This window comes from Scatophagus argus, chromosome 5, assembly GCF_020382885.2.
Source record: "Scatophagus argus isolate fScaArg1 chromosome 5, fScaArg1.pri, whole genome shotgun sequence".
NCBI lineage: Eukaryota > Metazoa > Chordata > Actinopteri > Scatophagidae > Scatophagus > Scatophagus argus.
Genome location: NC_058497.1, coordinates 24548832 through 24561475, shown reverse-complemented (window position 1 = coordinate 24561475; position 12644 = coordinate 24548832). Strand labels below are relative to the sequence as shown.

The 12644-nt window shown below is 43.7% G+C and overlaps 1 protein-coding gene across 1 annotated transcript; it reads right to left on the bottom strand.

Moving 5' to 3' along the window:
• sae1 (SUMO1 activating enzyme subunit 1) lies at positions 1–11772 on the bottom strand. The gene is made up of 9 exons (XM_046389952.1): positions 11270–11772; positions 10316–10427; positions 9629–9802; positions 5806–5951; positions 5351–5450; positions 4796–4901; positions 1456–1600; positions 1177–1246; positions 1–280 (listed from the first exon to the last, which is right to left on the bottom strand). The coding sequence occupies exons 1-9, from the start codon at positions 11368–11370 to the stop codon at positions 188–190; spliced, it is 1047 nt and encodes a 348-aa protein (XP_046245908.1). The 5' UTR covers positions 11371–11772; the 3' UTR covers positions 1–187.
• Positions 11773–12644: the final 872 nt, after the last annotated feature.

Here is a 12644-nt window from a genome sequence, read left to right as displayed (position 1 = left end):
TCCTTTTACTCAACAATGTTTTATTAGGAAATGTAAAAACAGAACACAACAAAAAAAGTCTAACCGTGTACTTCAGATCAAATGCCAAAAAACGGAGCAACAGATTCATTCGTTTACGACCGGACAAACACTCTGTGGCAACAAACCGACGAACAGACAGAAGCTCCCGTGCACGTGTGTGGCGGCTTCACTTTGGCCCGAAGTAGTCGACCACGCCGTTGCCCTTATGACCATCGAAGAAGAAGAAGTTTCGGTGTGGAGCGTCTCTCTGGGAGAGAGCCTGCAGGGGAAAGACAGGAAGGTCAGAGGCTACAAAATCTAACGCCACCCGTCCCAGCTCACGTCGGCTGCGACCGAGCGACCAGCCGGAGAGTTTTTCAGTGCCACGAAACGTTTTGAAATCATAAAGACGGCGGTTTTTAGTGCCAACTTTCAGTCTGAGAGAAGGACGAGAAGAAGAAGAAGAAGAAGTCAGTTCAGCAGGTGAGCTCAGTGAAATCAGTCGGATTCACCCGGCGAGACATTAGTCCGCCAGTTGCAGTGAGTTTCATCATCGTCACCGAGACGGCGTGTTGGCTTTGAGCCAGCATAACACACACACACACACACACTTTCCCTGACCTGATCTCCTTTTCATCCCAGCCTGAGGTCAGAGTGAACTCATATTCAGGTCGTGCGCTGAGGAAATGTTCTCTTTGTTCCTCTGTGGGACTTTGTGCATTAAATGCTGATGAATCGTGATGAAGTAATGAAGTGACCAAACTGAATCCCACCAGATGACTTGGAGCATCAAGCCGCACGTCCTGCCACTGGCCCCATTCTGTTCTTTCATGCTGCCATATCAATGAGTTTATTATGTTGTTCAGTGTAAATCATTTCTCCTCCTGAGAGGCTGCTGCCAGAGCGTCACGCCGACTTTCACTGCGCTCACAGTGAAAATCACTTCTACGCCGAGAAGAGACGCTGCGGTTTGTCTGAAGCCGACCCAGAAAGCAGCTGAGTGGCCACCTGTCAGCTGACTGACTCCCTCACACAACAGACGGGCCGTCGTCACCGTCTTCGCTCACTACAGCGGAGTGAATATTGTGACGTTCAGAGCGCTGAGTTCTGATGTTCCTGCATTATTTAAAACAGTCAAGGATTGTCCAAAATGCGTCATGATGTTCACAGGCTCACCTTGACAACTTCCTGTCCCAGGACTCCTCCCACGACAGCACACACCGGAGACATCTCAGAGAAGCAGTAGCTGAAGACAGACAGAACAAGGCAGCGTTCACCACTGCGACTAAACGCAAGGTGTCATATCAAACAACTGAGAAAGTGTCTGCCTCCAAGCTACTGGCCTGGAGTCAGTTTGTTTGCTTGAATGCATGTGAGCCTTCACTTCCTGTCTGAGTGAAACGTCTAATCAGTGTCTGCCGTGTAAGTCACAGCGCGGGCGAAGACGCTCGATACCTGCTGAAGTCATCGCTCAGGAGGTCAGTGCTCACTTCCAAGGCCCCGAACACGTCATCGCGGATCTGCGTCAGGAGCTGGCTGTCTTCAGCAAAGGATTGTGGGTCGGGGTCGCGGCCTTTATCAGTGCGAAACTTCAACATTACTGTGGAGACGGAAGGGAAGACAGAAAAGAAAGAAGGAGGAAGCAGGACATGAAGAGCAGGAAATGAACGGCAGTTGAGAAGCTGGAAACAAGTTTAAGCCATTTTTCTAAAGCAATATTTTCCATATAATCTGTTGCACTCTTGCCATTTATAATTTCATCACGCTTTCAAGAGACCTCGGCGGTGAATTATCACCTCATGGAAAGACAACATCTCGTCTTTGACTGCTGCACCCTTTGAAACAGGACAAAAAAAAAAACATATCGGTATGTGGTTGCACCATCAACCATTTCATCCGATTTGGCCCACGCTTCCCCACATCAAATTAAGAGCGTGCACACGCCTGCACGTGCTCAGCAAGGAAATATTAGAGTGAGGGAAAAAAAACCCTCTTTCCTGTGTGTTAGAACCAGCTGAAGAACTGAGTTAGAAATGAAAAATACAAAGCGAACGAGAACGATTATTTCAAACAGCAACTGACTTCTCTAACCGCACACATCAACACTTAGCCCCCATATTTCCTCCACTCCGTCCATTAACTCCAACCACATCAGGAAGTCAAATCCTCCCACGGCCATTTCCACCAGCGTGGCACGCCAAACACACACACACACACTCTCACTCGCTCGCGTGTGTGCAGTGGCGATGAATCATTTTCACACCTCGGCTCTGCCCTTTATCAGTCAAACTTTGTTAGAAGAGTTAAAGACTGGCACAAATGGCATCACGGCGCGCCAGGCAGAAAATCCAAACTGAATTTCATTACACAACATAATAATGTGGGATGGAACAACGATAGCATCTCCAAACCCACACACGCTGTGATACGTAATAGCCTTCGCGGATTAAAGCATGAAATATCCGCGATGGCCCTTTATGTTGAAACGTACAAATGCAACAGATTTTTTTCCACATATTAAAGCAACACTTGGCAGAACTGATAGGAAAACGTCTGTCTGTCAACCTAAAGACGTGCATTTCATGTAACACACAGCAAACGTCTTCCCTTTCTGCTTCGCACAAACACTTTCTGCACTGCGGTCATCTTTCCTCTAGCTGGTCAACACGGTTTGTCAGAAGATCAATGCATTAAAAGAGAAAATAGTGCAGATTATCACTAATGATAACAATCAAAAAAAACACACACACACACACGGTTCAGATCACCTGACTGTTCCTAGTGAGACAGGAAGCAGTTGTAACAGAGGAAGAGCCACTTCCTCATCTGTCGCCCAAAACAACAACCGCTAGCTCCAATTATAGAAACAATGAAAGAATAATAACACGGCCTCCTGTCTCACACTTGCTAAATAAAAAAAACAACCAGGCTGAGTTTCCACTCAGAAATGAACCTGAAACGCAGCAGATTGAATGGGTTTCGGTCTAAAGGCGAGTCATTAGTCTAAAGGCCTGACCGTCTGCACAAACCTAAAACTAACCAGCCGAGATTTTCAGAAACGTACCTGCAAACGAGAAGCGAGTGTGAGGCAAATGAGCTGCTGGGCCGCTGCTGTTGATGTCCAGCTGGGTTTTAAATGCATAACCTGTCAGCGGAATGAAACCTGGCGGCTTCTGCTCTCCATGAGAGAATTTCCATTTGGCTTTTTGAGACTTTTTGGCACATCATGACCCCAAATTCTGAGACTTTTCTACTCTGAAGTGATTTTAAATGAGAGGAAGCAATCAATTCCATAAAGCTGAATTTAGGTGGAAAAAACGTTACGTTAAAAATCGATGTCCACCCTCAGAACATGGTTCCAGTACAGGAAATATTGACATTTCAACCAGGAAGGTGAGGCCGAGGTGGACTTTTCTTTGTACTCGTGTATGGAGAAGCATTAAACTGTTTAATTTAAACAGTACGCATTTCTGTGAAAACTCGAGGCGTCGCACCTGAAATCACAAGCGTTTTCAGTTAATACGTTGTTATACGAGTTAGCGTCTTGCTGCGTGCGTACGTGACGAAATGTTTCAGTGCCACAGCTGACCTTTTCACACCTTACAGATCGTGGTGCACTGACATGAGGAGTTTAAGCTCGCAACACGTCGTCCAGGTCCTCAGAGCCGGCAGACAAACCCAAACGTCACCCTGCGATGTGCAGCATCATGTTACCACTTTCTAAATGTAAAATGATTGCTGTAAGTTAGGACATGCTGTAATTCTGCCCTTTCTGCTACACGCTACAACATGAGCTAAACTTACAGAGCTGCAGTGTTCTGTTTCGTACTGATGACGTGTGCGTCCTGCCAAAGTGGAACTGAATTTTCATCATTCACTGCGTTTTGCACAGAAACCTGTTTTTGTAATTTTACAAGTGTGCAGCCATGTTGTGGTTGTTTCCTGTTCTTATACGCTTGTTGTCGTGTGGAGTAGGTGTCGGGCTCCACGCTCAGTGCACATGACTGGCCATGGACAGCCTGTGATGGAAACTAGCATGTCGTGTGGCGTGCAGGGCCAGGTGACGGGAGGGACAATAACAACTCTGAAGGGAAGGTCATCAGACACCGTAAATAAGCTGAAAAACAGGAAGGCACATTTCAGATTTACTTCAAGGGTCAAAAAGTTCCTGACGGATCCTAAACATGTTCTACGATCACTCGGGTGCAACTCAGCGTAACGCTAATCTTTTTCCATCAAAGTTCCGATTAAATTTCACAAAATATGAATAGATTTCTCCAACACGTCGAAAGGTCGACATCAAGCAATGACATTTAACAAAATTTATTGGCAAAATTTTTCCGTGCACGTGCAACAAAATCAGTTAAATTAGAAGCAGCAGCTTTGCATGCATGTTTGAGTTTCAGTCTCGCTGCAGGGTTCCTACACGTTCTCAGTTTCAAATTTCTGAACTTTTTTAGTTGTTTCAGGAATCTTTGCTATATTTGATCGATTCTCTGTAGGGAAATTTTGTGCATACGTCTCACCTCCTCCACAGAAAATATCAGATGACCTCTGGTATACTCATTCAGGTTGTGCCAAACAGATAATCAGTTTCACTAAAAAAAATTCATCTCATAACGAAACCCGAATGCGTAATTTCATTACAACATTATGATTATGTTATTATTTCATTATTATTACTAACTTCTAATCACATCTTTACAATCATTACAAAAAAAAGACTAAAAACACCTCGACTTTAGTTTTACTCAACCAACTGTTTAAAATGCGACTAATAAAACGGTGAAAGTACCGTGAAGCAGGAAGTAGTCCACTGGAGTTCGCTTCAGACAAGCTTTGGCCTTCTCACTGGTCCAGTCCACCTCCAGAGCCTCCTTCAGAGGGCAGAAACTGGCCGTCTGATGGCGAGAGATCACAAAACGAGCTGATGGTCCGCTGGCGTTTTATTTAATTTTTCCCCTTATTTTTTAGGATGAATATAAAGCAAAGTACGGTGGTCATGTGATTCGGGAAAACAATTTCTTTGGACTTGCATGGATTTTATGTATATTTATATTTATTTGAGATGATAAATTTAAATTTTAAATGTTCCACTATTACCATATTTCTCCATATCTGATTAAAGTACATTTCTACTGATTGGATTTTTAAAAAATTCAACAGTATAATTGTGCTATTTAACACCCAAAATATCAAAGTCCTGTTACAGTCACTGCGGGTGTATATCACAGTCACCATTTGACTTCCTAAAGGATACTGTTGATTTCCATCTTCATATATGATGCTTGGCTGGCATTAATCAAAGTTAAAGATATTCAGCTGTGAAATACGGTCTTCATCCATTTACCTTTTTCACCATGGTGGTCTCGTTGGGGTCGACTTTTGCCTTCTTTGCCTCTGGACCGTCGTTAGAATTTTCAGATGGTTTCACCATTTTTGGCTTTTCCCTAAAGAAAACCCAACAGTGAGTGAAGTGAGAGACTGGAAAGTGTAACAGAGAAACGTGACTTCAGAGGGCGTGCGGTTGTATTTCTCTCGTTGGCGGGGAAAACAGGTGTAAGAATATTTCCTTTCTAGACATTTTGTGAGTTTGTTTCATTTACCAAACGCTAAAAGAGCCTGTGAAACTCGGCCAACTCGCTGCACGTATGCACCTCACAGCTGAAAGAGGGACAAAGTACTACCGCAGTGCTCTTGAGCAAGTCGCCTAACACGCAGCGACTCCCACGTGCCAATAACGTTACCGTCACGCGGGAAAAGCCGAGCCAAACGCACACACTTTGACCCGCTGCCCACACTTACTCCACGTAGTTGTGCTCCTGTCCCAGGTTGCAGAACATGTAACCATAGTAACCGAAGACGTCCCCACAGAAGACTTTGATGTTGTGCTGAGAGCAGAGCTGGTCGACCCGCACCATCAGGTCTCGGGAGCAGCCTGTCAGACACACCTGAGGGTGAAAGAACACAAATAATGGAAGGCTGGTCAGAGCTGCCAGCTTTGCCAGTAATGCCAAAGTGCTGCTAAGCAACAGCAGCTGACCCTTCACACCGCATGCACTCCAGCACTGTACAAATACACTCAGGTACTACAAACCTGCTGGCTAACTTCTGGCCTTTTCTCTTCTACTGAATGATTTCTTCTTCTCTATGTTGGAAAAAATGGCTTCAGGCTGAGAACTTGGAGGCTGTGGGATAAAAAGCGCCTGCCGAGCATGTCGATCAGAGCATTTTAATAAAACTGCATCAGACGGGGAGAAAAATGCCTTTCAGTTGACTGGGTCGTAGCTGCTGTGAGTTTCAGTGGTCCTGTGATCAACCCAAAATCACATCACACATTGGCACCTCCTGGTTTGGTTCAGTCCAGGTGTGATTTATGGAGACTTAACAGTTGGAAGGCAAATAGTGTTTGAGAGACAAGTTAGCTCAAGTGCCACATTTGTTTTAAAAAATGAAAGGACAAAGATTTTGTCTTGTTTGGTTTCCTTCAGCGATGCTGCATGTGCAGAGATGACTGCAGCTCAACCCTTCAGCTGCCAACACTATTTACATACTGACCGTAAGACACACATTTCCTACACCTTTTACCTCCAAAAATAAAACGTATGAAACTGAACTCCCACTGTGCTGGTCTGCTGGGCACCTTCTCCTCCTCTGCCATTTTGTTTCTGTGCTGCTATTTGCTCATTTCCATTTTCATTAACATAACACTGCAACTGCTTGCACCGACAGAAAATATCAAACGATATTGTTGTCTGGCATTTCATCCCTCAGGGAAAGACAGGCCTATTTTACTTCTGAAAAATGGCAGCAATTCCCTTAAATGAAGAAAAACACTTTGAGCTTTCTCAGTTCTTGGAACAACAAAGCGACTGTGAACGTTGGCTGGTCAGCTGCCAAACTGAGCGAGACACACCCAATGCGGCGGCCGCAGCAGCCTGTGGTGACAGTTCACCTCCTGACAAGGCAAAAGCCAGGACGGTCACACAGTGTGCCGCCATGAAACCAGGGTGGGCTCACGTCTTACTGTAAACAACTGAGCGGTGGGCAGGGTCCACCTTATCCTGCGGACCCAGTCCAGCACACCCAAGACTCCCTCCCACTCCCTGATAAGACTGATGCTGCATCTCCCACATAACAGCGAGCAGACCAGGGCCAAGGACAGGATGTGCTAACACACCTATGACGGACCGCAGCGTCCGACCCCACCGTCTGAAACCTGAAGCTCGTTCCATCTGCCAAATAAAACACAACCTCCTCATCTCATTTCTAACACAAAGTGCAACAACTTCATGAGAAATTCTGGTATGTTTAAAGCTGCTGCCAACATGTCGGTGTGTAAATTATTCATACTTAACGAAAATCTCACCGCACAGAGCCACACAGTCCTACAGAAACAGCGCCAAACGCATTTCATTTCCTAAATAAAAACGGTTTCTGTTTACGCTGCAGTCGATCAAATCTCATCAAACCACAGCAATGCAGCTTGAAGACAATTAATTAATTTGAGCTTTACGTTTAATATGATTAATCATATGGTATTTTTCTGTTCCTTCCGCCCAGAAACCAGAATTAATCACTGCAGAAAATAAAGAAAACATGAGGAGAGTGAATCGACTGTACTCTGGAAGTACCCAGATGGACAACGTGTGTTTGTCTATTGTATTCATCCCTCAGTAATTAGGCCTTTCATATGAAAACTGTGACCACACTCCCGCCGCTCCACTTTAATCAGCCTCCATCTTCCCGCTGAGCCGCGCACAGAAACATCCGTGGAAGCAGATAAAAGCGACGAGTGGTCTCGAGCAGGGGAACAGAGACAGACCCCCCTCTGCTTTCCCGTTTTCCATTTTATCTCAAGCGTTTTAAATTGTCCCGCCTTCTCCTCTCCAACACTCTCATCCTCCCTCCCTCCGTCCCACTAACATCCATCTCATCCCGTCCTCGCTTCACTCTGTCCTACTTCCATCCTCCTCCGTCTTCCTCCCTCCTCCTGACCCTCACTTCACACCCCCAGAGGGACGAAGGCTGCCGACAACGCAGTCTGTTAAAAGTCTCTTATTCTTCTTCTTCTGCTGCTGCTCCAAACCATTCTAGCCTTCAGCAGCGATAAAACTGTGGAAATAAATGCTAAATGCTGAAGCAACTTTCATCGAATTGCCTTAAAAGAATTCAAATGATCATCCATTTATTGCTCAATCAAATCCCATCTTCTGGCTTAACAACAAACACATAATCATAGCGTTTGTTATTGTAATCGCACTAATCATGACACCGTGTGGGAATTCGGCTCCACGGGGAACCTTAATCCTGGATTCGCAGACCGTTGATGCGTCAGATACGTGAGAGAAATCATTTGGCTAATTTGCACGTTCACCTGGTCAGGCGATGCAGTCAGAAAATCCAAGAAGGTCTTGCAACCAGAGTTTGAGTTATGATGCAATAAACCCTTTAATGTTCTCAACACAGCGACTTCTGAATCTGAAGAACAAAAAGGAGTCCTTTAAAGCTGACTTGTAACTTTAACAGCAGGAATCACAGCCTTTTTTCTTCTTAATGCCCCACTATTTCAACACCACTGCAGGACACTTTAACTGCTTGAACTGTTCCATATTTGCATTTTAGTGCGAATGTCCTCTAATGTCCTCTAATACACAGCAGCAACACTCAAATCAGCCATCACAAGTGACATTTGGTTTAAATATTTCACTGCAGCGTATGTCTTCCAGGTGTGACTTTTCAGCACAAAAGCAAAAAGCTCAGCGTTTTGAATGTTTCTCGCTGAGAAGTAAACATACAGTTAGCACCAAGCTCCTCCCACTGAACACTGCGGTGAACTCTACACGACCATATAAGGAAACCACATGACTTAAAATGGCACCTGACGTGGTTATATAATAAACAAGCCAATTACAACACAATCCAGTCAAATAAGGAAAAAGAGTTTATTTCTTATTTTAAACTAGTTTTTAAGTTTGGTGCAGCACATTTTTAAGTTAAACCGTGATTTAACTGAGCTTAAAAATTAATCCTTGTTGGTGCAACTCAGCCTAACAGTTGTATTTAGGACCCGGCGGACTTCCTTTAGCACAATTTATTAGTAGTATAGTATATTATTATTAATAAATTATCAATAATAATAATTCTCTGTGTTTATTTATTCTGGCTTTTCCAACTTTGATACACAGATATGGTTAAAATAATAGTTAAAAATGATGCAAACTTCACATTTTCTTTACTAAAACATTCTCAAATACGAGCACCCAAGTCTTCCATGAACCTGCTGTCACCTGAGGAATAAAACCGAGCTGAGCACCAAGTCGACTTAAAGCGGCCGTTTTCGGTCCTGACAGAACAAAACAAGCAGCACTTCTGATGCACAACACAAGCCCAAAGCGACATCTAGTGGTCAGACTGAGGAGGAAACAGTCATAGACGTCGAAGTCGCATCATGAGATGAACATTTTTCACATACATATTGCTCAGAGTGGATCTTTCTTTTAATATGTTCCAATATGTGATTTCAAATAAAACAGTTTTGCTGTGCTTTTCAGTCAAAATCACTCTGCCGCCCTCTCAAATGTCCCATTCTCTCAGCACTTTTGAATAAACTTTCATTTTTACTCACCGCATCGAATTGCAGAAAGAAGTCATCTGCTTTGTCTTCGACCCTGTCTGAGTCAGCATGGACCTCCACCATTGGGTTGAGGTTCTGTGCTCGCTCCAGAGAGGCCTGGGCCCGATTCTGACCCTGAGCCGTCACCGGAACCAGGAACTGTGCTCGACACGACTCCTCCGACACCTGGAGGACACAAACAGGGAATGTTTGGTGAGGATCCTTCTGACCCCTAAACTCAAGACGTACATGTATATCACTATCATATATGTAGTTACACAGGTCACAGAAGGCAAACACATGTAATGCATGTATGATTATGCAAATACAACTTTATAGTTTAAAATTTCACTGCAAGACATGATATGAAGCTAGAAATATGTTGTTACTGTACTGTTATCACAATAAAATTAATGGATCGTTTCCTCTCTAGTGAAAGTATTGAAATAATTGAAGAATGTTACTTTGCCACCATCTAGTGGACGAACGTGATACTGCAACGATTGAAACAGGTACATTATAATTACTGTACAGGCTATGAATGCTTGAAACTCTTTTTGTTGACAGCCAAAAATACAAAGACTTCTGGATTTAAACTGAAGCCTGTGTCCTCTCGGCAGGCGACTGCGTGCGTATATGAGGAGACGAAAACAAGCACCTGAGCATGTTTCCATGTGTGTACAATGTGAGCATGTGTACCTGCTCATGATCCAGCAAAGTGAGCGCTTTGACCCCAGCCAGGATCAAGTTCTTGGCCACTTCTGCCCCAAGACCTCCTAAACCTGCCAGGAGCACACGGGACCCTCGCAACCTGCAAAAAAAACCCCAAACAAAACACACACACACGCAGATAAAATGTTGACTGCAGGTCATGCAGATGAAAATCTGTTTATTTACTCCTTACTCTGAGCTGTGGAATGTGATCTTACACCATGTGGGTTGTGTTTGTAATAACCTGCAGGTTATAACTTTAAACTAGAGATGCTTGTACAGTATACATGTGGAGAAAACTGTTCTGTAACATACGGGGAAACCAAAATGATAAGCATTAATAAGATCAGAGTTTAAGGTTAAACAGTCCGTTTTGAAGATTTGTGTATTTCAAGCCTTACAGTGCTGTTTTTTTAACCACAGGCTCTAAATCTGAGGAGTCCTGTGACCATTTACTTTATAAATATGTAACGTGGATGTTAAAGCAGTAAGTCTATTGGGTTTATTTTTTATCTCGCTTGCACGACTGATCGTCTCTTTGTTGTTTTACTCCAGTCTGAGGACAAAATCCAGTACACTCGGAGTACAATTACATGTGACCTACACAAGTTTTATCTGTGTAGCACATTCCATACACCAAACTAAATCCAGTGTGTTTAACAGCAAAAAGAAGCAAGACAAGACTCATATCCACCATCACACCTCATAAAGAATTAACGTTTCTACTACCCATACAACGCACATACGTGTTAGTTTTACACATGAATTGCGACAAGTGCATACAAAAACACTGATGCCCAGTGACTTGTTTATGCCAACAGTTTGCAGATCCCGAAAACGTGTGATATTCAACACCTTAGTCCAAACCGGTGCAGTAAGACCGCGACAACTCAAACCTTCTGCTGCACCGATTAGCCTGATGAGCTAACCGAGCTAACGCACCTCTTCTGGGCATCTAGACCCCACAACCGGATCTGGCGGTCGTACTGTGCCGCCTCCTCCTCGCTGATGACCGGGTCCTCCTTCTCGATCATATCGATCATTTCAGTTCACTCCAAAGAGGGGAATTATGGTGTAAAGTAGACTTTTACTGCCGCTACAGATGTAGATGTTTCAAGCGCCGCGACAGTCCCGCTCAATGGGCGCTGAATGATGACGTACCAGACAGAAACAATAGACGTGTTTTCTCACATATTTAATTTAATCGGGATATAATTCAGATCATTTTCCCAGTGGTTAGAGTATTTGTATTTGTCCACGATTTTGTATCAAACGTTTGATTGTCGTCTGATTAGTTTTGAAGTTTAACTATATTTGTCTAAAAAGTTCATTTAAATCCTAAAAATCGCTACATGCGATAATATGTTGTCGCTGTAACTGACTTGTAATTCATGCGTCTTCCATTAAGGCCTTAAATGAAACTTAAAACTCCAGGTGTACACCCATAGCTTTTGTTCTACACTCGCTACCTTTCTCACGTAGCTCAGGGCATAAACTGCATCAACAAGCGACAAGGTCGACGCTTGGGTAAAATATTCCCCGAGTGTTGTCTTTCACGAACAAAGTTTGAGACGTTAATAAACATGACCCTGCTTGTTACATTCTTTCGGGTGATCAATCACGCAAGGGCACCTACTGAATGAGACAGCGATTTTGAAAAATGGCCCTGAACTTAGTGTTAGTTAAGTCCTAGTTAAGTAACCGCGTTATATTTGGTCAGAGTACAGCAAGCTGATCTGTGCTCACAATAAGAATGTCCGCCGAGGCATGTCTTACATTAACGGGATGCGATCCCCAGGTCGTGCGTTGGAGAAAGGGCCTGTGTCAGTAGCTAATATTACCATTTTCATTTTCAGTTGATTTTTACCTGGTAGAACTCTAAAAGAAATTAACGTTTGAACAACTATTAAATAATCTCCATGTAGATATATTGCATACCAGACTGTCCAGACTATATTGGACAGAAAAGCCCCCCATAGTAGGTTACTTTAGCTAGGATGTCTAGACTAACCAAAAGTTTACTTAGTCTTGTTGAATTTGCTCAGTCTACCCATTTGAGTAGCCTTTAAAAAAATCCACAAACCCAACAGGAATAATTTTATCTGCTAAACAAGTGCCACATTATCTATGGTGAATAAAATGCAGAATAGACGGGACTGGTTTGCACCTAAATCCGACCTAAGGAATCTTTGGTCTGCAAATGCACCTGCGAGTCAAACTCTGGGTCTTGTTTTACCCTCCATTTCCCAGTTCGGTTATTTCCGTGAGATGCGTACAAGAACGTTATTCGTCACGATGTCATTCGCAGAGAACCCCG